The following is a 26847-nucleotide window of genomic DNA, read 5'->3' on the forward strand; positions in this document are numbered from 1 at the left end:
TATTTATTTATTTATTTATTTTTAATTTTTTTTAACATTTATTTATTTTTGAGAGAGAACACAGCAGAGAAGGGCAGAGAGAGAAGGAGGCTCAGAATCCGAAGCAGGCTCCAGACTCTGAGCTGTCAGCACGGAGCCTGATGTGGGGTTCAAACTCAAAAACCATGAGATCATGACCTGAGCCAAAGTCAGATGGATGGATGCTTAAGTGACTGAGCCACGCAGATGCCCCTATGATAATTTTAGATTTATAGAAAAGTTGCAAAGATAATACAGAGAGTTTCTGTATACCAGTTACCCAATTCCCCCTAATGTTAACATTGTTACCATAGTACCTTGCTCAAAGCTAAGAAACTAACATAACTTTGGTGCATTATAATGAACTACATTCCAGATGTTATCTGGATTTCACCAGTTTTTAGGAACTGTTTTAGGATCTAAACCAAGATACCCGATTGTATTTAGATACCCAGCCTTTTGCAACCTGATTTTAGACCAAAAGTTAACCATGGCACTAAGGAGTACTAGCTTATTATACATCATCACATGTCCCAGTTCTGCCCATTCAAGGGCATTGAGTTGCTTTGTTTTTTTTTGTTGTTGTTTCTGTTTTTGTTTTTTAATAATCTCCCCTGCCTCTGATTTTCCATAGATTCTATTTCTGCTTTATTTTTCTCATGCCTTATTTGGGGGCTTCTGCTAATTTGTCTGTCCTTTCTGAGTTATAGATAGAATCAGGCCTGGTAACTCTGTTGGACTGAAACCTGAGCCCCACATGAAACTAAACTCTGTTCTCAAGTGCATGTGTTTTGTTAAGATGATTGGGTGATGCCAGATTGGTGTCTTGATCAAGACACATTGATCAAGAGCCACCCAGTCTAGCCAAGGTCAAGTCACCCAGTTTTTCAGTCACTCGTTTTACCAGAAGTTAAAGACCAGAGTTAGTTGTTGAATTCGCATCATAGATTCTCTCAGCTTCATAGATTCATACCAGGCTCCTATGGTTTTAGCTCTCAAAAAATACATTTGTCTTTTTAGTACTTATAGCTATGAAGCTAAAAAGGCAAATTTGAATAATTTCTTTAAATTAGTATATTTAAAACATTGACTTTTATAAAAAAATAATCTCACATTTCCTGCTGTTTATGCCTTCATATTTTACAACAGATAGATTGTTTTAGGGTTCCTTAACTGTACTTCCAGACCTCTACTAAGTACAGGTACTAATTGAATCATTGAGGGAAGAACTTGGAATGCATTTTGGATTTTTTGTTTGTTTGTTTGTTTTTTATTTTTTTAATGTTTTTATTTATTTCTAGGAGAGAGAGAGAGAGAGACAGTGTGAGCAGGGGAGGATCAGAGAGAGAGGGAGTCACAGACTGAAACAGGCTCCAGGCTCTGAGCTGGCAGTCAGCACAGAGCCCGATGCGGGGCTCGAACCCACGAACCGCGAGATCATGACCTAAGCGAAAGTCGGACGCTTAACCGACTAAGCCACCCAGGCGCCCCGGAATGCATTTTGTATGGTAATTATATACTTATACAGAAGTGGAAGTTATTTATGTAGTTAGCTTTGTTTGTTTGTTTGTTTGTTTGAAAGACGATTACCTTAGAGGTGCCTGGCTGGTGCTGTCGGTACAGCGTGCAACTCTTGATCTTCAGGTTGTAAGTTTAAGCCCCATGCAGGATATAAAGACTACTAAAATAAAATAAAAATAAAATCCTTAAAAAAAAAAAAGATGATTATCTCAGAATGAATAAATGGCTGACCTTTCATTTATGTCAAGTAAATTATATTTTTTAAGACTGCCATGTGTCTTCTTGTTTCAATGTAATTCTATGAAGTTTTATATAAGGTAGCAGTCCAAGAGAAATAAAAACATTTTCACTAAAAGAGTTGACATGAATGTGCATAGCATTCTTTTTTTAAGTTTATTTATTCATTTTGAGAGAGATAGAGACAGCAAGAGTAGGGGAAGGGGCAGAGAGAGAGAGGGAGAGAGAGAGAATCCCAAGCAGGCTTCACACTGCCAATGCAGAGCCCAGTATGGGGCTCGAACCCATGAAGCCATGAGATCATAACCTGAGCTGAAACCAAGAGTTGGATGCTTAACTGACTGAGCCACCCAGGGGCCCTGCATAACATTCTTATTTGTGGTAGCCAAAAAAAAAAAAAGAAAAGAAAGAAAAGAAAATAAACCACCCAACTGCATCTTCTGGTGACCAGATAAACAAGTTATAGTATATTCAGACAATGGAATACTACTCAGCAATAAAAAGAAATGAGCTACTGATACATGCAGTAACAAAGATGAATCTCCAAAATGTGCCCAGTGGAAGAAGCCAGATGGGAAGAGTGTATACTATGTAACTGCACGTGTGTGAAGCTGTAGAACAGGTGAACCAGTAAGGAAGTAGCAAAATCAGTGATTGCGAAGGGCCAGGCTGGATCAACTGCCTGACTGCCAAAGGGACCTTTGGGAAGCTGGGTGGAAGAAGGGTTCTGTGTCCTGCTTGTGGTGGTGTTACACAGGTATACGTGTTTGTCAAAACCTAAAGGGGTTGCATTTCATTATGTGTAAATTGCCTCTCAGAAAAAAAAAAAGTTTATTTACAGGGTTAAAAAAATTATGACTTAGAAACTGATGTGAAGAGAAAAGAACTCAAGATTACCAATGTTGAAAGAAAGGGATAACTGGGACCAGAAGCAATGAATTTGATCAAGGCAGGCCCACACTGAGCCTTTTGCATCTGATTGGACAGACTAGTTAATCTGAGTTTAAATTAAAAGAAGACCATTCTATTTAGTATAAAATTTGAAATCATAACGTAATCTCTTTTTTAAAATTACCTATTCTATCCAAAGAGAAATACTATTAAAAGTATCTTAGAAAAAGCAAGCACAGCTGAATCTAATTGGTTGTTGATGAGCTATAGATCTAATTTTTGGAAGTTAGGCAGTAGAAATAAACATGTCCTGAGGCTCTGTTTCTGGCATTAAAGAAAAGTTCTGTGCATGCTTTACACGGATAGTTTTTGATATAGTCATTATGCAGGTGCATTCAGGTGTTAAATAATAACAATTACCTATACAAGCTTTAATTTGTCTACTCACTGATGATATAAATGTGTTCTTGTTTCTCCTGTGGTACAGATAATCACTAGTTCTGTCCTCTGGAGATTGTATAGCAGAGTTTAATAGTTGGTAGGATAGATGAAATCACTCAATTTATACTGGAAGTCAGTGGACAAATGAGGTTCAGTGGGTAGAATTTTATTTTATACAACATGTGTATGCTGCATATATTGATTATATGTTAGAAGTTTGGGACAGGAGACGAGTATCAGATCAATAAAGACCTCAGAGATTATATTCTAGCTTAGGCTCTGAAAAGTATATTAGCCATTCCACTACTACCCTTTTTGCTTCGGTATTATCTATGGTGTGGGATTGTGAGAAGCTTAGTGGAAGAGATAGTTTCAAAACTACTAGTAAGCATACTGTAACCTTTTCTTCCTTCCTTCTTTCCTTCCTTCCTTCTCTTTCCTTTTTTTGAGAGAGAGACAGCACAAGTGAGTGAGGGGCAGAGAGAAGGAGGGAGAAAGAGAGAGAATCTCATGAGGGGCAGAGAGAGAGAGAGAGAAGCACCCGAACCATGGCTCATGTTTTACCTGAAGTGGGCCTCCTGGTTTAGCTGAAGCAGAGTTCATGTTTACTCAAAGCGAGGTTGGAGCTTACCTGATGCAGGGCTCATGCTCAACTGATTTGGGGATCGACATCACCCAATATGGTACTTGAACTCAAAAACAGTGAGATCATGACCTGAGCTGAAGTCAGATGCTTAAAGACTGAGCCACCCAGGCACCCTGTAACCTTGGTTTTCAAGAGTAGACTGTAATTCTTAGAAAATTGGACAAAATTGGTGATGATAACTTAATGTGGCACAGTAATTCCTCACTTTGCCAGATTCCCTTTGGTCCAAACACAAATCACTGATGAATATGTCTTCAAGACATAGCTGAGGGTGCTGAGTGACTCAGTCAGTTAAGCATCCCACTCTTGTACTCGACTCAGGTCATGATCTTGTAGTTCGTGGAATTGAGCCCCACATCAGGCTCTGTGTTGACAGTGTGGAGCCTGCTTGAGAATTCTCTCTCTGCCCCTCCTTTGCTTACTCTCTCTCCCACAAAATAAGTAAATAAACACTAAAATTTTTTTAAAGACATAGCTAATCAACATCACTAATCATCAGAGAAATGCAAATCAAAACCACAATGAGATATCACCTTACACCTGTCAGAATGGCTAACTAAAAAACACAAGAAACAACAAGTGTTATCAAGGATGTGGAAAAAAAGAACCCTCCTATACTGTTTGTGGGAATGCAAATTGGTACAGCCACTGTGGAAAGCAGTATGGAGGTTCCTTAAAAAATTAAAAATAGAAATACCATATATCCAGTAATTCCACTATTGGGTACTTACCCAAAGAAAACAAAAACATTAATTTGAAAAGATATTTTTGCATTCCTGTTTATTGCAGCATTATTTACAATAGCCAAGATATGGAAACAACCCAAGTGTGTCCGTCAATAAACAAATGCATAAGGAAGATGTAATGTGTATACACACATACTGGAATATTCCACAGCCATAAAAAGGATGAGAATATGCCATTTGAGAAAACATAGATGGATCTAGAGAGTATTCTACTAAGTGAAATAAGTCATACTGAGAAAGACAAATACCATATGATTTCATGCATAAATGGAATCTAAAACAAACAAAACCAAGTGAATGAACAAGCAGAAAACAGAATCCAACCTGTAAATAACAGAGAACAATCTAATGGTTGCCAGAGAGGGGGGTTGTAGAGAGTTGGGTAAATTGGTGAAGGACAATAGGAGATTTAGGTTTTCAGTTATGGAATGAATAAGTCACGGGAATAAAAGGCACAGCATAAAGAATATAGTCAATGATAATGTAATAGTAGTGTATGGTGACAAATGGCAACTACACTTGGGATGAACATAACATGATGTATAAACTTGTCAGATCATTGTGGTATATACCTGCGACTTATGTAACATAGTGTGTCACCTATACTCAAATATTAAGAAATAAATAAAAATAAATTAAAAAATAGAAGACCCAGCTGAACTAAAACAGAATGGAGTAAGTGATGTAAAAGCAGTATTTAAACAAAATTCCCAAATGAAAGATAAGATGAGTGGGATAAATATCTATATCTAGATACTTCTTAAGGAAACTAATGTCAAAAACAGAAAATTTTGCAGGCTACCAGACAAAATAGATTGCTTACAAAGGAACAGCAAATATATCTCTACAACAATAGAGGCCAAAAGATAATGGAGGTTATAGCATCTTTCAAAAGCTGAGGAGAAATAACTAAGAAAGTAATATGTACTTAAAACTAACATTCAAGAGGGAGGTCAAAATAAAGACACTTACACATAGAAAAAGACTAAGAAAGTTTATGTCTCAGAGACCCACACTTAAAGACCTATTAAAGGACACAGAAGGAAGACATAATATATATGAAATAATGGTGAACACAGAAAAGGGTAAAATATGTCAGTAAATTTGTGACCCATTGCCTGTAAAAAATAAAATGACAATGTGTTAAAAACAGAAAAGTCAAAAAAGGAAAACTCCTGGGGTGCCTGGGTGGTGTAGTCAATTGAGCAACCAACTCTTGATTTCAGCTCAGGTCATGATCTCACGAATTTGTGGGATCGAGCCCTGCTTCGGGCTCAGCACTGGCAGCATGGAGCCTGCTTGGGACTCTCTCCCTCTCTCTCTCTCTACCCCTCCCCTGCTTGTGCTCTCTCGCTCTGTCTGTCTCAAAAATAAATAAATAAACTTTTTTTTTTTTTAAAAAAAGGAAAGCTCTTGATAATTAGTTGAGATGATTTGTCAGTGTTCAGGGAGTAAAGTATATTTAAGTTCTGTGTGTAGGAAAAGGGTAGAGATTCTGCACACAATCTGTTTTTATAAGAAAATCTTACAGTGATATATATATGTTAAAAATAAACAGTAACTATTACAAACAGTATCTACTACTAGATAGAAATAGTATTTAAAACTTCCAAATAGGGGCTCCTGGCTGGCTCAGTTGGTAGAGAATGCAGCTCTCTATCTTGGGATTGTAAATTCAAGCCCCATATTGGGTGTAGAGATTACTTTTAAAAAAATCTTAAAAAAAAAAACAAACTTCCAAATAAGCAGAACAAAAGAGAATTTATAAACCTTTGTCAATTAAAGGAATTAGGAAAGGTGGCTCAAAAGAAAAGGTGGGCAAGCTGAAAACATGTAAAATAATCATAACAACAGCATTGTAATAGCACTTACTGTGTATGTGCCTGACACTGTTCTGCCTAAGTGAGTACTTTACATTTGTTTAGTCATTCTATGCTGACATCTCTGTAAGGCACTCTCATTTTAATGTGTATTTATTAAGAGGGAGAGAGTGCGAGTAGGGGAGAGGCAGAAAGAGAGGGAGACACAGAATCTGAAGTGGGGCTCAAATTCACAGAGCACAAGATCATGACCTGAGCTGAAGTCGGATGCTTAACTGACTGAGCCACCCAGGAACCCCATTACTCTCATTTTATAAATGAGTAAGTCAGGGCATAAAGAGATTGACCAAGGTATTGATCAGAGGCAGAACCAGGATTCAAGCCCAGGTAGCCTGGCTCTAGAATTCAAAATATGTCTAAATATATAATTAATCACAGAAAATAATAACAGATTAAGCTAATCCATATAAAGATTAAAATGTGATAGAAAAAACAAAACATACCTATGTGACGCTTGGTAAGAGGCATACCTAAAGCAAAATTATATAGAAAAAGATATGCCCCAATATTATTAACCAAACTGGCCCATGACATAATTTTACAGAGAAATAGTATATAGGACTTTAATAGTGTCAAAAGCTGATGAAATTCTAATGAATATCGGTGTGTCTACAGTTATGGTGGGAGATTCTGAAATACTCTTATTTTAAAAACTGCTAATTCAAGCAAAGAAGGAATTAGTAAAACTATTGAAAATATGAACAAAATCAACAAGCTTGATTTACTGGATATATATGTAAAAGTCTTTACCCAACAAATGCTGGATATACTTTTTTCTCGGCTATAAATGGAACATTCACAAGAGTTGGCCATGTACTATATCATAAAGGCAATCTTAATAAATGTCACATCATTAATAAAAATCTTCCTCTCTCTCTGTGTGTATGTGTGTGTGTGTGAGAGAGAGAGAGAGAAATTCTCTATGTTAACAAATTAAAGAGAGAAAACGTGATTATTTCAATAGGTGGCATGGTTTGACCACAATGGAATTAAATTATAAATAAACAATTAAAGACCTCTTTAAAAGGTATGGAAACTTTAAAATGCCCTCATTAACAGCTAATGAGTTAAAAATGGAAATAATAGTGGTAATTATAAAACTTTTAGGACTCAAAGACAATATACTACATGTCAGAACTTGTAGGGTGCCGTTAAAAGGATAGTGGTAAGCCTGTAGCCTTAAAAACATTTAAGTATTAAAAAATAGTTTAGAAAAACAAATTAAGGGGCACCTGCGTAGTTCAGTCAGTTAAGGGCCCGACTTTAGCTCAGGTCATGATTTCATGGCTCATGGGTTTGAGCCATGCGTCAGACTCTGTGCTGATAGCTCATAACCTGGTTCTATGAATCCCTCTCTCTCTGCTGCTCCCCTCCTCACATTCTGTCTCTTTCTCAAATATAAACATTAAAAAATATTTAAAAAACAAATTAAGCATTAAATTGAAGAAAGTAGAAGAATAATGCAGTCAGCCTAAGCAAAGTGAAGGAAGGAAGCCAAGAGAAAAAAATTAATAAAATAAAAAACAGTATCAAAGATCAACAAATCTAAATGCTGGTTCTTAAAAAAAAATAATAAAAACTAGTAAATAGACATCTAACAAGATTGATCAAGAAAAAAATATATAAGGGGCCCCTGGGTGGCTCAGTCTGTTAAGCGTCTGACTTCAGCTCAGGTGATATCTCATGGTTCATGGTTTTGAGCCCGGCTGTTCAGGCTTTGTGCTGTTAGCTAAGAGCCTGGAGCCTGCTTCAGATTCTGTGTCTCCCTCTCTCTCTGCACATCCCCTGCTCACGCTCTGTCTGTCTCTCTCAAAAATATATAAACATTTAAAAAAATTTTTAAAGAGTAAAATTAAAGACAATATTGACTACTGAAACCCAAGAGCTTTAGAGTTTATACTCTTAACTATGTTACACCGACTTCCAAAGGAAAATGGTAGGGACACTAAATCATTAAATTTGATAATTAGGTGTAATATGAAAATGATAAAATTTTCTGGGCAAAAATAAATGTCAAAACTCAAGAAGATCTAGGAAACTTACACTCATGAAAGAAATTGAATTATCAGAAATTCTCCTTTCCCCTTCTTGTCCCTACTGAAAGGCCAAGAAAGTTTACAGGAAAGTTTTACCATGCCTTCATAAAAGTAAATTATTCCCTGTATTGTATCTCCTATGTCAGAAAATTTAAAAAGGAAAAATATGTTTTAAGCAACTTATTGTATGAGACTGATAGCAAAACTGGACTTGGACAGTGCCAACAAAATTTTTTTTTTTAATATTTTTATTTATTTCTAGGAGAGAGAGAGAGAGAGAGAGAGACAGCGTGAGCAGGGGAGGGTCAGAGACAGAGGGAGTCACAGACTGAAACAGGCTCCAGGCTCTGAGCAGGCAGTCAGCACAGAGCCCGACGCGGGACTCGAACCCACGAACCGCGAGATCATGACCTAAGCGAAAGTCGGATGCTTAACCGACTAAGCCACCCAGGCGCCCCAAATAAAAATATTTTTAAAAAATGTTAAAAAAAAGTTCGGATTCAGTTGCAATTGATGGTGTCTCTATCTCACTTAGCCTAGTAATAATAAAAGCAGTGTTTTTCACTTAGCAATAATATTTATAGGCTGTACAATTAAACTGGTGAGATTACTTTATCTCACCACCAGTAAGTGGTTTTACAGATTGTAAGGATGTCTGTGAGGGAAAAAAATGAAACTGTCTACTCCAACTAACTCTTTTTTTTTTTTTTTAAACTCCCAACTAACTCGTAATTCTAATTACCATTTTATGCAAAGATAAAATGAATGTGGTATGAAATAGAAATGTGAATGGAAGGATTTTTGTGTATGTGAAAAAATCCCTTGAACTTACTAAGGTTGCCTCAGTCTGAATTGAAATCTGTTCCCGTTTTAGATCCTGTTCAGAGCTTTCAAGTACACACTGCTTAGCCAAACAGAATCTTAGCTTTCAAAGCTAAGGTAATGTCGCAGACTCATGGTGTAGTCCAGTTTTAGTGTTTACTGGTAACCTGGACAGAGCACGTGGCATGTGGTATTCTCTATCACCCACCCCTCTCCTCCTCACCACAACCCCATTTCACAATCTGTGTTTGCATTTTATGGTTTGTTTATCTTTCCTCTTCTCCTAGGAAGCTGGAGTTTTCTTTTTGCTGCTCAAATTGAAAATTATTTAAGTGAAAATAAAACCACAAAGATTTAGGGATGTTTTCATTCAGGAAAAAAACTGAACATTTGAGTTAAAGTGTCTTTGAGTTACTTTTAACATTGTTTATGTAGTTTTAGTGTTTTGGTTTCGTTCATTTGCACATTTCACTATTTAAAATATTGCTATTGTAATATTTGTAGTAGTCTCATCCACCCTGTATCTCCCAGACTTATGATTTTTCTTACTTTCACCTCTTTGATAGACTGTAAACGCTAATATTTAAGAGAGGAGTTTCCTGGGCTATGTTACCAGATAGACTGTAATTTCTGCCTCATTTCAACTTCAGTGTGTCAGCTTGATAGGAGGAGACAGGTGGACATTCTGCTGACCAGTATCTGATGGGGAGGGTGGAGGCCGGTGATGGATGGCTGTGTCTGATGACAAAATAAGCATTTCCATGAATATGAGTGTGCAGAATAAAATTGGGACCAGCAGATGGTAGGGCTATGCTGTATCTTATTTCTTCTTCAGCTCTGAGATTTTCTGTGGCCGTCTTTTCACAGAAGCCAGCTGGGATTGTCTATTAACTGCCAGCACACATTGGTTTGGGTAGAAGGGACTTGTTGCTTTCTTTAGAATTTGTTCAGCCTCTCATTTTCATGTATGGCTTTATGTTCATCTGGTGGTAAAACATGATATTTAACAGCAGAATACATGAGAACTGACCTTTCCTTGGAGAACGTCCCAGTTAGATCCCATTTCCACAATATGATTATGCTCTGACATCTGGCTTTTTTCATCTTCCTTTTTTCTTTAATCCTCTGATATTTTAAATTTCTGTGATCTCTGCGATTGCCACTTCAGATCTCATTACTGAAAGTTCTTTTCATGTTGTGAAGAGAAGAAACATTCCTCAGAAAACACCAACACAGAATATAGAGCTGTAATATAAACTTAAATCTCATGAACCTGTTCATTTTAGCTTTCCTTTGTAATATATTGAATTTAATTTTTTGATCCAGGGTACCTTTAAGAAACATGTTTTGGTGTGATTTCTCAAACTTACCTGCTAGTTCTGCTATAGATAGAATAAGATTCATTATAACTAACATTGCCTGGGCTGGCGTCAAGATGTTCTTTAGTATTTGAGAAAGGCAGAAACTATAGGTAGGTTCACGTGAGGGACAGAAGCATGGAAATGCATCTTGGAGTCATGCTTGCTGTATATCCTCAAGAGGTCCAGGCTCTAAGAGAAAAGAAGATTCACCTCACACATGTGCTGCTTATTTTAATGTTCTGTAGTTGGCTTCTTTCAGAAGCAGTTTGAATTGGATAGAGATTTAATGATGTGTGAACTGTTAAAAATAAGAAAGTAAGTTTGTGGCTGAGAACAGAGATATAAAAAAGGGGAGGGGGCCAAGTGGTAAAATAAAAGGCAGGTCAGGAAGAATGTGGTCTGTATAGCTGTCTTTAAGAGAGATATTGTTGAAGTATAGGACAGTCGAACTTTAGACCCCTATTCCTGAATTTGAGGAGGCGGGGGGGGGGGCATGAAGCTTTACTCAGAAAGCCATCTTAAGTGCATCCTGCCTTGTTCACATAATGTGGTGTGAAATGTTCACTACAGTTTGAGTTAGAAAAGGAGTGTGGAAAATACCCTTGCTGACCTTGGGAGTTTCTTCTTTAGCTGTCTTCGCTGAGTAGGTTACCAAAAGCCATCTGGGACCACAGTGAAACCCAGGACTCTGGAATTAATATGACCTGTCACAAAGGCACAAGCGTTTGTGATACTGCTCTTGGAGAATGACCTATATTGCTAGAATTGATTCAGATTGTCTGGCTGACTAGAAAAGTTCTGTTTCCTTTTTCACTGCTGTATGTGCCTCCCCTCCATGTATGAAGAATTGCAAGTATTGGGGCACCTGGGTGGCTCAGTTGGTTAAGCATGCAACTCTTAATTTCAGCTCAGGTCATGATCTCACGGTTTGTGGGATTGAGCCCCTTGTCAGGCTTTTCTCTGACACTGTGGAGCCTGCTTGGGATTCTCTCTCTCTCTCTCTCTCTCTCTCTCTCTCTGTCTCTCTCTGCCCCACCCCCACTCACACACTCTCAAAATAAATAAATAAGCTTTTTAAAAAAGTGAAGAATTGCTAGTATTAAAAATATAGTAAAAAAAAAGAATAGTTAACTAGAATTTAAATAAAAATTTGGGGAAATAAAGAATATCTGTATATTTATGCATTTATTTACCTGAGATGTTTAAGGAATGGCCATAGCTAAGTCCAAGTCCTTCCCTGAGGTTTTCTGAGCTCTGTTATTTTCCTCTGCTTTTTGGCAGCTTTTTGCTTTGACTTCATCCTCAGACAGGCTCTTCCTGCTAGTAGATAACAAAGATACTCAGCTTCCATCCCACCAGCTTAGAAACCTCAGCAAAAAAGAATGTCTCTTTCCTCTAGTAGTTCCAACAGAAATCCCAGAACTGACTTTCATTTGCCTCATTTGTGTATATTCCCATCCCTGATCCGGTCACTATAATGTACCGGTTAGGCCTGGCTCTTTTTATCTCAGGGGCTTGAGGATAGGGTTAGCCTCTCCTAAACCGTAGAGAATAAGGAGAGGCAAATGGAGGTGCTGTCAACATTAGAAGAGGAAGGGGAGGGATGCCTGGGTGGCACCATCGGTTAAGGAATCTGATCTGACTCTTGATATCAGCTCAGCTCATGATCTCTCAGTTCAGTTCGTGAGTTCCAGCCCCTCATCAGGCTCTGTGCTGACCGTGTAGAGCCTGCTTGGATTCACTCTCTTTCTCTGCCCCTCCCCTGCCCACACACAGATGCTCTCTCTCCCTGTCTCTCTCTAAATAAATAAATAAACTTAAAAAAAAATAGAAGAAAAAGGGGATGCTGGAGCATCAGAAACAACCAAATATCCACCATATCTGTCCCCAAAGCTATTTAGTGGGAGAGGACTTTCCTTCAGCCCAAAGTGCACTAGCAGCTGGGTTCCTGAGACAGACTTTTACTCTTGAGCCTAACCCCTCTTTACACTGCCTCTATTTTGCCACAGGTACTTATTTCCCAAGTTTACACTGTGCTGGACTGAGTTTGTAGACATGAAGATTCATGTGCCCTGTGAAACCATTGACTACATTGAAGCCAACTATGGTAAGACCTGGAAGATTCCTGTGAAGACATGGGACTGGAAGCGCTCTCCCCCCAATGTACGGCCCAATGGAGTCTGGTCTATTTCTGAGTGGGATGAGGTTATTCAGTTATACTGAGACAGTAACTCAAAACAGTAGAATTCCCCATCTGAAACAAAGGTAGATAACTGTTTAAGAAGATACATCTTTATTTGTCAAACGTAAATAGGAGCCAAAGATGTATGTCAAGTTTGAAGACGCAGAGAGTCTTAGCCTCTGAGCCATCTGATTTGATCCTCTCATTTTACATTTATTAAGGAGCCCCCATGTGCCAGGTGCAGTGCTAGGTTACAGTAGAAGAGCAGAGGTGAGTGAGACATACTTGCTCTCTTCCCCTTCATGTTGGTAAAGCACCTCAATTTTCCTTGGAGGGAAACGCTCTCACCCTGTGAAGAGCTCATACAGAATACAATGTTCTTTCAAAATGTTAGATAATGTCTGGACTGGAACACAGGTTTATCGGGCAAAGCTAAGGAAGGATATACTAGCAGAAAAGAATGCCCCGTTCCTGTTCTCAGCAGTTAAGCTTGTACATTAGTGCTGCTTTTAAGGTTGTAGAGTCTGAGTTAATATTTAAGTGATCAGACCTTAGGTGCCATCAAGAAAAGATGCCAACAGATTCATTTTACAAGGAACCTGACATGGAATTCATCTAGGGCACAGGACATCATTCTATAAGAGAATGAGAACTTCTTTCTAACTTTGTCAAAGATATGCAAATTTCCGTACATTTTCTATTTTTATATTTGAAGTGAAAAGAAAGCTTATGCTTGTGTGAAGCTTAAATTTCCAGCCATTGTGAGAATATTTTCACTGACCTCTATAGCACTTGTTAACAAATCATTCAAGTGAGATCATGCTACCAGACAGGATTTTGAAAGGGTTGTGATTTCATGAAACTTACTTTCCTTATTTCATTACCAACCATCTGTTAAGTAAAAATATGAGCTATTCATGGACTTTAATATTTTCTGAATTTATAATCATTGCATTCCCACTTTTAATGTTCACACTAAAATATTAATAGAAATACCTCTAATTTTTCTAATTGTACTCTTCAGTGTACTCATTTATCAGGTATAGCTCCATATCTTTCATTTATGGCCTATAAACCAATTTAAATGGTGTATAAACCTACCTGTCCCCTCTGCTCTTCCAATAGTATCTCACATCTCCAAAGTTAAGATAAATGGCACACCTGACAGATGCTTTCTCCCCCATCCCACCCCTACATCATAGTGTTTGTAAAGTTTGTGTCCATTCCAGTTCTATCTAAATGTTCTATCTGTTGCATATTGACGGGACAAGAACTCAGACTTCCCTGCTTTCTCAAATACCACCCATTTTGAGACCCTTTAGTTTCCTTTTCCCCCTCAAGACATGTTTCTGAGTGGGCCAGGATAGCTCTGTCTCGATCATCTCTTCATGGGTCACTTTAATTACATATTCCAAGTGAGAGGCAAAAGTGTACATAGTCACAATAAGCACTGCTTGCTTTTTCTTTGTCCAGGAAAGGAAGCTAAATCTTACATTTTGTTTAGGCTGCTTAGGACAACTTTCTGGACAAGATCGCAGATTTTCCTCTAAAACCAGAGAGTAATAGGAGTGTCAGAATTGAAAACCAGAAGGTCTGAGGGAATGGGCTTGACTGAGTTTTCCTAAAACAAAGTTGGAAAAGTGACCAGCAACTACCCTACTCCATACTTTCAAAACACCAAGAGCTTTTTTAAATAAATGGTAACCACTGACCTTCCTCTCTTAGGATGAGCTTTCAATGCATCATTATTGGGTCTTTTCATAACTAACATAATTAGGTTTTTAGAGACACATGCAGATTACCAGTAAACTTGTCCCCAGATAATAGGCTATTGTAATCAGCTTCCCCGTTGCTGGAAAACAAGCCCATAGAAATCATACCCAAATTCTAAATAGCTGAACCTAAATTAATTTTTCATGGTTGAAAAAATATCAGATAATAGTGTTCCTGGGCAGAACCTAACTGCTTAGTAAGGACCATTTGCTTGTGCTTAGCATCTAGAAGTGCATATAAAAGTGCATATGCATTTCTTCCCATTTCAAATTAGGGCTTCCACTGTTGGCCAAGGAGTCTTACCCTCTCCTGTTTAGATTTTTTTCCTTTTATCTGCCTCTGGAGTCCAAGGTCTCGAAGTATCCAAAATAAGATGGCTTGGCCTCATTGACAGAGGTTTTATATCCTTCCCTACAGAGACCACTGGCAGCTGAAGTACCTTTCTTGACTACCTTCTGGTTTCACAGGCTTCAGCTCTTGAGTCCTACCCTAGCTTGAGGGAATGAAAGCTTTTCCCCACACTCTGAATGCCAGGCTTGCTTCTGATACAAAGTCAGCCCATACTTTATCCTGTGCTTCTCAAGAGTTCTTAACTGTGCTGAGTGTCCAGAGGCCTTGGTTTGGGTGAATCTACCATTGCACCTCATCAGATCACTTTTTTTTCTTCACCTGAGTATTCCAACAATAGTTCTCCTAATTAGGCCACCTTGAGGTCTACTTGGGTGTACCAAAAGAAAACCTCTTATAATAACTTAGAAGTTAGGCATCCGTGGATGTCTCCACAGAGATTCCGAGAGGCAAGATTGATAACCTCCCACTTGACAACAGGTGGCCACTCTTCCTTCTCAAGGCAAGGAGCACTTGGCCTTCTTTCCTCTGCTACAGCTACTGACATCTGGCCCCTGGAATAAAACTGCAGTTCTCAAAATCAGGCATCCCTAAGAAGCTGGGCAGTGGGATAGCCAGTTTGATTCCCTAGCTATAAACCCTGAAAGATGACCACTAGATGGCAGAATGTCTACCACTATCATCCCCAAACAAGTTAATTCTCAAGGGAAAACCATCTTGCTCTTGAGTCTTAAAAACTAGAGAGTCATATTCTTTCTATTCTTATTTTATAGCTAAATCAATAAGTATAGGAGTGATGTGAGAAACAACAGAGGATAAAACTCAGGAGTGCTAAGACTTTGGGCCCAGTCCCTGTTTCATTGCATCACAGCACAGCATTTTAACTCTGCTTGAGATGTGTGGCAGAGAAGTCATCCTGTGCATAGGGACTCAGTTTCAGGGTGTTTCTGCCATTCTTCACTTAATATCTTTCTGCTCAGATTGGGAGCCTGAAGTGACAAAGAGATCAGGAAGAAGTATTTCTTTCTTGTCCAGAATACTTAGGCTGTCTTCATACCTTTATCTGTAAAATGCCATATCTCCAAAAGGTGAAATAGTTCGTCTTTGGAGACATCAGTCTTTGGTCATGGTATTCTTAACATCCAGGAGTTCCTGATTCTCCTAAGCTTGAGATGCATCCCATGGCTGCTTCACTGCTTCTGCTTCCCAGGGACATCATTAACACCAATCTGCTAAGCACCCATTTCCCAAAAGTCCTTCCTCCTTCCCTTTTTGATACCCTTTTATGGATACAAGTAGTTGAGAATGGACTATACTCATTCCTTTCCTTCTTCGTGGCCCCAAACTGTTGTATCCAGTCTTAGCATGGCTACAAAGCTTTAGACAGCACATGGGACAGCAGGGTGTTATATAGTAAAGCGGAGGTTTGTGGATTGGGGACCAAAGCTGCATCTGGGAAAAATTGGAAGGAATTTCCACACTCTAGGCTACCACATCATCCAGTGTCACAAGCCTAAGAAAGTCTCCCCAAGTTTCACCTCCTGGAAAATGAGCAATTCTTTCATCCTCAGTATTACAAATCCCCATGGGAAATGTTCCCTCAAAGACTAGTCAGAGAAAGTGGTGCATTCCCAACTCCTGATACTTAATTATCATGGGAAAACTCTAGTTCCCTGACCAGACAAAAGGATGTCTTTGAAGAAATGTCCCAGCGGGGATTTCTCCTTCCTTCTCCTCTTCCTCTGTCATGAAGACCTGGGCTAGGGCATCTCTAACATTTCACTGAGGGGAGTCAGCATGTTGGTATAAAAAGACCACAAACTTCTGAATTAGGCCTGAGTTTAAATCCCAGCTTCATGATGTGGGATTTCTGGCAGAGGACCTCTCAGCCTCAATTTCCACAGAATGAATTATTAGGATTTTCACTTAGGATAAAATGAAATAAAGTGCTTAGCATTGGGCCTAGGATTACTCAAGAAATGTTCCATTTCCTACTTCCAAATTCCTTTTCTAATTATTCTTCAAATGGGATTAAAGTAACTATGGTTTAGGACACAATCCTTACTGAAGAGGTTAGGTGACTGAATTTGCTTAGGAAAAACATTTGTTTCATTGTATGAAGGCATTAAAGGACAAGTTATATGGTTCATGAATTCAGAGACATTTTCTAGTTGTCTCCTTCTCTAAATAGAACTCGTATTTTCATTTTATTGGTCAAGCTGTTGTCTCCTCAAGTCTCCTTATATAATCCCTTGTGTTATCTAGTAACTTGATCCCAAGGAATTCACTCTGTCTACTTCCCTAGATTTAGTACTTGCTCTGCCCCGAGCTTCTGCTTTAATATTCTAGTATTTTCTAGAAGTAAACCCTCATCTCCTTGTTAGTAATCTCTAACCAGCCAAAATCAGATGTAAGCAATGATTTTTCAGAGGGAACGAATTTAGAATACTTAGTTTCATTTAACCATCAATGCTGATGAATGCCTATATCAGTGTTTTAATAAAAGAGAGATGAAAAATACTCATTTCCACCTTCTTCAGTCAAATTTGTGTTTCTGTCCCAAGCAAGAACCAACAGGGTATGCAATGCTTTTTTAAGCTTCTCCATACAGATTAAAATCTAATGATCGTTTATAAATCAAACAGACCAATTCAATAGTGATACCTCTTCACAGGACCAGTACTGAAGTAGGCAAGTCTGCATTTTCCTAGTGAGAAATCTCTGCTTCTGTATTCTCAGAACTTCTAGGTTAGAATGCCCTCCTTGGCCTCCCCCAACCCAACCCAATGTAGAGATTATGTAGGAACCCATTAGCCAAGCAAGCTGCTGTATACTTATGAGCAGCTCTCATAGTGGGGTTGAAAGGGAGCATGAGGAGATTTGGAAGTACTGTATTTTGTTACATAAAACAATGTACTATCTCCCACAACATCGAAAAAAATTATAAGATTTTGTCATCTTTTGATGACTCATTGAGAGCATGGGGAATAGTTCATGTGTTTGTTAAATGAAAACCGTATGAAGCTATTTGTGTGTCCCTTCCACTTTATAACCAGAGAAACATGATTGTGAATTTTTTAAACAAAGTGGTATTTTAAACATGGGCAAATTTCAGCGTATGCTTACCAGTTTACTATTTGGTTTTATCTTCAGGTACAGGTAGTTTGTGGTACTATTGAAAATACCTTTAGTATTATTATTTTGATCAGAATTTGTAATATATAATCAGTTTGAGATGCTGAATAAAATCTTTTTAATCACATGAGATATTTGTGTTTATTCTTGAAGTTTGCAATAGATATTATTATTACAGCCACTAATTCGTAAACAATCTGGCACAAAAGTCCATCTTGCCACCAGTATAATATTTCTAAAATTAAGGTAAAATGAAGTCATATGGATGGGCCCTAATAGAATCTGACTGCGTCCTGTAAGAAGAGATTAGAATACAGCACAGGCACAGAAGGAAGACTGTGTGAAGATTAGGGAGAAGATGGCCATCTACAAGTCAAGGAGAGAGGCCCGCAGAAGAAACCAGCCCTACCAACACCTTGATCTTGGACTTCTCTATAGAACTGTGAGAAAATAGGGATATCTGGGTGACTCAGTCGGTTGGGCATCCGGCTTCAGCTCAGGTCATGATCTCACAGTCTGTGGGTTCGAGCCCCGCGTTGGGCTCTGTGCTGACAGCTGAGCCTGAAGCCTACTTCAGATTCTGTCTCTCTCTCTCTCTCTCTCTCTCTGCCCCTCCCCACTCGCTCTCTGTCTCTGTCTCTCAAAATAAAAAAATAAAAGACATTAAAAAAGTTAAAAAAAAGAACTGTGAGAAAATAAATGTCTATTTTAAGCCACCAAGTCTTCATTAGGCAGCCCTTGATTGATGCAGTAATCAAGACAGTGTGGTATTGGTAAAGAGACACATGGATCACTCAAGCAGAATAAAGAACCCAGAAGTTGATACACAAATATGCTCAACAGGATTGTTGATCAAAGAGCAAAAGCAATTCAGGGGAGGCAAGGATAGCCTTCTCAACAACAATAACAAAAATAACCTCAACTTGAAATTCATACTTTACACAAAGATGAAATTAAAGGTAATGTTCTTAAATACAAAACTGTGAAACTTTTAGGGAAGAAAGAAAATCTTCATGATATAGGACTAGGCAGAGTTCTTTCTTAAAACTTGATACCAAAAGCACAATTCATAAAAGGAAAAATTGATTAAGTTGGACTTCATCAAAATTCAAAATTGCTGCTCTGCAAAAGCCTACCAAAAGAGGATGGGAAGTCAAGCTACAGACTAGGAGAAAATACTTGCAAACTACATGTCCAACAAAAGACTAGCATCTAGACTATATAAAGAACCTGAACCCTCAACAGCTTAGAAAAATCCAATTAGAAAATGGGCAAAAGACATGAACAGACGTTTCGCTGAAAAAGAACTACAGGTGACAAGTATCCTAAAAAGATGTTCAACATCATTAACCAACTCTTAGGAGTCAAAACCGGTAGCCAAAGCAATCCTGAGAAAGAAGAACAAAGCTGAAGGCATTACATTTGCTGATTTTGCACTATATTATAGTGCTATACTAATCAATTCAGTACAGTACTAGCATAAAAACAGACACAGAGACCAATGGAACAGAATTGATAGCCTAGAAATAAACTCATGGATATGTAGTCAACTAATATTTGATAAAGAAGCCAAGAATACTGAACATAGGAAATATGGTCTCTTTAATAAACGGGGCTAGGTGGCTCAGTTAAGCATCCAACTTCATCTCAGGTCATGATCTCGCAGTCTGTGAGTTCGAGCCCATCATGGGACTCTGTGCCAACATCTCAGAGCCTGGAGTCTATTTTGGATTCTATGTCTCTCTCTCTCTCTGCTCCCCTCCTGCCCGCACTGTCTCCCTCTCTGTCTCAAAAACAAACATTAAAAATGTTTTAATAAATAAAAATAAATGGGGCTGAGGAATTTTGTGTTTTCACTTGCAAAAGAATGAAACTCAACTTCTATATTACGCTACTCACAAAAATTAAGTCGAAATGGATTTACATAAATGTGAGGCTTGAAACCATAAAACACGTAGAAGAAAATGGGAAAAAAATCTCTTTGACATTGCTCTTATCAATGTTTTTTTTTGATATGTCAAGAAAAGCACAAATACAACAAAAATGAAAATAAGTGGGACTACATCAAGGTTAGAAGCCTCCGCACAGGAAAGGAACCAACAATGAAAAATAACCTATAGATTGGGAATAAATATTTGCAAACAATATATCTGATAAGGGGTTGATATGCAAAATATGTAAGGAACTCCTACAACTCAATGGCAAAAAAAAATTAAAAAAGCATAATCTAGTTAAAAGTAGGCAAGAGAACTGAGTAGAAATTTTTCCAAAGGAGATATTCAAGTGGCCAATAAATAGGTACTTGAAAAGGTGGTCAACATCACTAATCATCAGGAAAATGCAAATCAAAACCTCACACCTGTTAGAATGGCTGTTCCCAAAAAGACAAGAGCTAAAAAGTGCCAATGAAAATGTGCAGAAAAGGGAACATATACGCACTGCTGGTGGGAATGTAAATTGGTGCAGCCACTAAGAAAAGAGTATGAAGCTTTCTCAGAATATTAAAAATAGAGCTACCAGCAATTCTACTTCTGGATATTGATCTGAAGGAAATTAAGTCATTATCCCAAAGATATCTCTACACCCTCTGTACATTGTAGCTTTGTTTACAATAGCCAAGATAGAGAAACAACGTAAGTGTCCATCAAGATATGAATGCATAAGAAGATGTGGTATAAATAGAGAATGGAATATTATTTAGCCACAATAAAGAAGGAAATCCTGCCATTTATGGCAATATAAGTGAACCTTGAAGGCATTATGTTAAGGGAAGTATCAGAGAAAGACAAATACTGTATAATCTTGTTTATATGTGGGATCTAGAAAAACAAACCTCAAACAGAGAAGAGATTGGTGGTTGCCAAAGGCAGAGGGTAGAGATGGTAGGAATTGGGTGTAAGTGGTCAAAAGGTACAAACTCCCAGTTACGAGATAAGTTTTTGGGTTATAATGTACAACATGATAAGTCCAGTTAATAACACTACATTGTATATATGAAAGTTGCTAAGAAAATCAATGTTAAAAGTTCTCATTACAAGAGAACAAAAGCCTTGAGCTACGTGAGGTGATGGATGGTCATCATTTCACAATACATATCATCTATTAGATCATTATGTTGTACACCTTAAACTCAAACAATGTTATAGGTCAGTTACATCGCAGTAAAACTGGGGGAAATGTTGCCATTTTTGTTTGTTATAATTTCTTCCATGAACACCTCATAGGCTATTACTGAAGCAAGTATTAACAAACCAGTCCTTGCTCAGCTGATAATTAGAAACCGTTTTCTGTATTGTCACTGAGAATTGACTTCAGTCAGAGCTTGCAGGTAGTTCAGCCTGTGCCCCCAGCTCTGCTTCATCACACTTGGCGTTTGGGGCTCTTAATTTTTACTTTGTACACAAAAATGCAAAGTGTGCTGAATTTCAGCCTTTTCCTCTTCTTAAATGTATACTTCTCCAGAAATTTTGTGGAAATGTCCATCTTTACCAAAAGTCTACTACTTTTATTTCTAACCTAAATTTACACCTTTACCATTTAAAAAAGTTTCCCTATGACTCTTCTCCTCGCTCCATGCAACATATTAAAGCTATCTATAAACTATCTATCTATCTATAAACTGCTGACCCAAGGTGCTAAATGTAACAGCATTTTCTGAAGGGAGTAAAAGTTATCGTTGATAAGGGAGGAGTAAAGATAGAGAACTATAATGCTAATTATTAATACAACTTTTTAAAAAAGATGTTCAACATCAGTAACCATCAGGGAAATGGAAATTACAACCACAAAGAGATATCCCATTGCACACCTATTAGAATGGCTAAGATTTTAAATCATGGTAACACCAAATCCTATAGTTGTCTCTTGTATGGTTTTCTTTTTGCGTGTGTACTGTGCACCTTTGTTTGTACTATGATTTTACCTCTAGTAAAAAAACCAAAAGGTGACTTCACAGACCAAAGGAAAGCCTTTGCTTTTAGGAAGCTGCCCTCGCCTCATGTCATGCCAGTTATCATTCACTATGAGCTATCTTTCCCCCATACCCTAGTGGAAGGCCAGAGAATATGTATAGCGGTACTGTCTAAGTAGAGCATCTGGTGATGCTGGAAATGATCTCTGTCTGCACTGTTCAGTGCAGTAGCCACTAGCCACATGTGATTATTGAGCACTTGAAATGTGGCAAATATAACCAAGAAACTGAATGTTTAACTTTAATTAAATAGCATCATGTAGCTAGTAGCTAGCAGTATTGGATAATGCACATCGCAAGAGTTTGATGGGACCAGCAAGGGCTTAGGAGTTGTACAAATTTGGACTCAAATCCAGGAGCACCACTTTCTAGTTTTGTGATCATGGGCTAGTTATTTAACTTCTGAGTTCCAATTTTTCTCCAACAAATGGGGCTAAAATTAATACCTACCTTTAAAGGTTATTATAAGAAATATAGGGGGGCACCTGGGTGGTTCAGACTTCGGCTCAGTTCATAATCTCATGGTTTGTGAGTTCGAGCCCTGCATCGGGCTGTCTGCTGTCAGCACAAAGCCCACTTCGAATCCTCTGCCCCCTTTCTCTCTGCCTTCTCCCCTACTTGTGCTCTCTCCCTCTTCCGAAATTAATTAATTAAAAAAAAGAAATATAGAAAACCTACAGCTTCTGGTAGATGTTCAATAAATGATAGCTATTGTTAATATTATTATCTTTACTTGCTTTTATTTCTACTTTTGAAATAAATCCTATGAACTTATATTTTCCTAATAAACCCAAGTAATAATTTTTCTGTAAGATTATATATTTAAGAGTATGGTAGAGGACCTTGTCCTGAGGTCTGGTGATAAGAAATGACACTGACCTCAAGGGCACAGGTATATGCTCTGCCTTCTGGGGAGACAGGGCATGGGATTAAAACAACACTTAACAGAACTGAGCCTCAAAGACCAAGCTTCGAAAAGGGGACCAAAGGTCCCAAACTTTGTGGAAGACAGCCTGAGCGTCCAAAGCTAGAAAAAGCTCCAGGAAGGAGGGCAGGGGAGGGACAGTGAGGGACGGTGAGGTGCAGCTGGATCTTAAGACTTAATGAACAGAAAACTTGCATGAAGAAAGGGAAGAAAGCATTTATGAAGAAAGGAAGTCAATGAAATCACAGAATGGGCTTTAAAAGTCAGTGCATAACACTGCCTATCTAGGGCCGTACTACCCTGAAAGTGCCCAGTCTCGTCTGATCTCAGAAGACTGCTTGGCTATGTTTAGGTAAATAGTTTTTAAAAATACAACTAGAAATGTGGGCAAGGGGCAGACTGGGGTGGGAAGGGCCCTGGGATATCTTGCTGTGAAGTTTGGATAAGACAAAGTATAGAAAGATGATTTGAATAAGAACATGAGGTCTTTAATAAACAATCCTGGCTAGATTACTACTGGCTAGGTACTGTGCTGAGGGCTGAGGTTCATTTGTTGACTCAACAAATATTCATGTGCACCTTCAAGGCCAGGTGGGGACTGGGGAGAATTTAGGTTCACTGAGACTGATCCCAGAAACCCTGGGATCCCTACAGTTGCAGGGACAGAGGACAGAGGCTTACTCAGGTGGGCATAAGATGCCAAGTATCTCAGGTAAGGTCACCCCTAGGAATTCCCAGCCAGTGCCAGACACAGACACAGGGCATCCAGGGACAGGGAGTGCTTGAGGCTGAAGGGCGCTTGGTATTGGCCTGGGTAATGGGGCTGCAGGTCACAGAGAAGAAGTATTATGGGACCAATGTAGAGTCTTATCCAGAGGGTACAGGGAATTAGAGAGCCAAGGCAAGAGCATAGATAAATTGGGGCAGGAAAGTTGGTAGTGGGGTCCTGGGTTCTGGAGAAGATATGAAAGCAATTTCTGGAAAGGGGTAAAGGAGTGAGGACACATTGGTCAGTGTTAGACCTGAGGCAGCACAATCCAGGCAATGTGAGAGAAGTGGGGAAGAGGATGGAGACATTTCTATACCTGTTGCTTCAGCTGGAAACCAGGACCAGGTGTACTCTCCATGTGGGAACAAGGCTTAGCTATGGGAGCTGGGGAAAGCAGACATCAGGAAAGGAGATGTGCACAGTACAGATGTGAAATTCTAGGTCTTAACTTGGTCCTCATTTCCCTGTTGTCTGTCTGCCTCTGGAGACTGGTCTCCAAAGGGGAAAGAGGAACTATTCTAGTTGTACGAGGAGGTGGCCTATGCTGACAACTGACTTTACTTAGTTCAGGCAACTTGTAAGGAAACCAGATCTCCACCAGCGAGGAAGGATAGATGTAGTCTTGGGTAGTGCCGAAGTAGCTGTGTTATAAAAAGCAAACGTGAGAACAGTGACAAGAAATCAAGGTTTCCTCTGTAGGCTTTTTATTGGTTACATTTAAAATGACATCCTCGAGGGGCACCTGGGTGGCTTAGTCGGTTAAGCGTCCGACTTTCGCTTAGGTCATGATCTCGCGGTTCGTGGGTTCGAGCCCTGTGTCGGGCTCTGTGCTGACTGCCAGCTCAGAGCCTGGAGCCTATTTCAGAGTCTGTGTCTCCCTCTCTCTCTGACCCTCCCCTGCTCACGCTGCCTCTCTTCTCCTAGAAATAAATTTAAAAATATTAAAAAAAAAAGTTTTAAAATGACATCCTCGAATCATCCTAGGAAGCCCCAGTGGAGCCTCCTGAAAACATCTGCTCAATCTGAGGGCTAAGGGGTGCCTCCCTCACCCCCTCGGTGTATGTGTTTAGTTTCGGATTTGTCAGTCTGGAAAGCTGAGGGCTCTGGGCAGCTCAGGCCTGGCAGATTTCCCCCACCTGCCTAAAATATGGCCCAGTGTGGCAGAGGCCCCTTCCAGCCCAATCCTGCACCTCCACTCTTCAGCCTCTGGAGCTGTGGCCTTTATTTCAAGTCTGGTCTCCAGGGGGCTGAGTGAGGAATGAGGACAGCTGATAAGCCTGACATTATTGACTTTATGGGGGAGTATTCAATGAATTTACTTTCTGCAAGAAGGCTGTACTCTTATCTGCTGCCCACAGAGCATCCAAATCCTCATCTAGGGGACCCACTCGGTGAGTCATGTCTCTTATACAAAGACTAGAGAATATAAAGAGGAGAAGGAGAGTCACACCCCACCTCTTTCTTTTCTCCAGTACCTGCTTCTGCTTACCACCCCCACCCCTGCCCTTGCTTTCTCAGTGCCCTTGGTGTTATTGGCTGGAAGTAGCACTCTCCACTCCAGGCCTACAGAGTGAAGGCCAAGCCCGCCTGGTTTTGAGAGTGTCAGCAGCTGGGCACACCCAGGGCTGTGCATCCCTCTAATTGTCACTGTGGGAAGAAAAGCCCACTCTCTTGAGGCAGCTATATGCCCTGCTTTCTGCCACAATGGTCAACATTTGCTCTGGACAGGCGTCAACACCAGGTGTCTTGATGGACATATGTGTGTGCCTATGTGTGCCTTGGGTGTTACCAAGACATCCTGGGAATGGGGAGTTGGAGAGTGGAAATTAATTCTAAGAGAGAGCCTGATGCTGAAGAGAAGCTTTTCTTTCCCCTCTTAGATATCTCTTTCATCCAGCTTTGGGCTCTGTTTACTCCAAATAGTGGAAGGAGATAAATGCTTCTTAGCGCAGGACCCATAGCAATTGAAAGGAGGGAGGTGGGAGCCAGAATGGTTGGGGAAATGAAAGGAAAACATGAAAGTGCCCTTTGGAGGATATTAGAGGCATGCGTTCAGACTCAACATCTAGTTTTAGAATAGAGTTTTTCCCAGTAATAAAAACGAAAACAATTATTTATTGAGCAACTATGATATTAGTGGATGCCTGTTATCACTGTTTTTAAGCACTTACTCCAAAGCACTCACCAAATCTTCACAGTAAGCCATGAAGCTGATGTTTCCAATTCACAGCTGAGAAAATTGAAGCTGGGAGACACTTGCCCAGGATGGCAACTAGTGTCAGAGCAAGGAATCAAACACCAGTCAGTCTGCATCTGCAGCCAATCAAAGGCCTTCTCTTAGCTGTTACCCACTTGGTATTTCTCAGTACTATATCCCACTTAATTTACACCAAATCAGTGAGTACTTGCTATTCCCATTTTTTAGAAAACAGCCTCAGAAGGGTGAAAAAGTTTTATTTTGCAATTCTGTCAGGTTTTTGTTTCTTAAATAAGTAGCCAGTTTAACTGAGAAAGTGACACAGCAGCATGTGCCTCTAAAGCAATTAATAAATTCCTCTACTTGCAGGCAGGACCAGTAACCTTATCATTGTACTTATCCCAGGCAAGATACAGGATTAGACAGCAAACAGAGAAAACAGAGGAAATGAGAAAAGGCATCAAGAAGAGAGTATTATAATAGTATAGAAACTTTGCAGATCTGATTGTAGATGGATCATTCACCCCCTTCTTTATTCGAACAGGGCCTCACATTTGGATCCAGTCAAGGATCATCCCTGAGATTCGATGGTATGGCGGATGCTTCTTCACTGCAGGAGGTCTGCTAACTCAAAGGAGGTAGGCTGTGGTAATCTTCCAAGTAAGGATAACTTTGTTTACAGAGTAATATTGTTTCTCTTCCTTTGTCAACTAAAGTTACTGCATGCTGCAGGGGAAGAAACCCAAAGGACAGAGGGTTTTTTCTCTCCTTAATCAATTTTTTCCTTTATTGTTCCTCTCTGTGAGTATGTCCAGAGCCACAAAACCAGTATACATCTGAGACTCGGTCTGCAAATCCTAGCATCTTTCCTTTTCTGTCATGAGTAGTGGATGACCTCAGGAAGTCCAAAAATGATGATAAAGCATCCAAATTTGCTCTCTTTCTTTAG

At 39.2% G+C, this 26847-nt stretch overlaps 1 protein-coding gene across 3 annotated transcripts in view; it reads left to right on the plus strand.

Annotated features, from left to right (window-relative positions):
* The window catches only part of FKTN (fukutin), a 70415-nt gene extending 52248 nt beyond the window's left edge, over window positions 1-18167 (plus strand). For all 3 annotated transcript variants that reach the window (XM_039239850.1, XM_039239844.1, XM_039239855.1), the window contains one exon: window positions 12609-18167. In XM_039239850.1, the coding sequence (XP_039095781.1) occupies window positions 12609-12822 (214 nt within the window). In that variant the 3' untranslated portion in view covers window positions 12823-18167. The remainder of the gene's footprint in view (window positions 1-12608) is intronic.
* The last annotated feature ends 8680 nt before the right edge of the window (window positions 18168-26847 follow it).

Source organism: Hyaena hyaena, unplaced genomic scaffold (assembly GCF_003009895.1).
Source record: "Hyaena hyaena isolate Hyena2069 unplaced genomic scaffold, ASM300989v1 scaffold_6, whole genome shotgun sequence".
Lineage (NCBI taxonomy): Eukaryota > Metazoa > Chordata > Mammalia > Carnivora > Hyaenidae > Hyaena > Hyaena hyaena.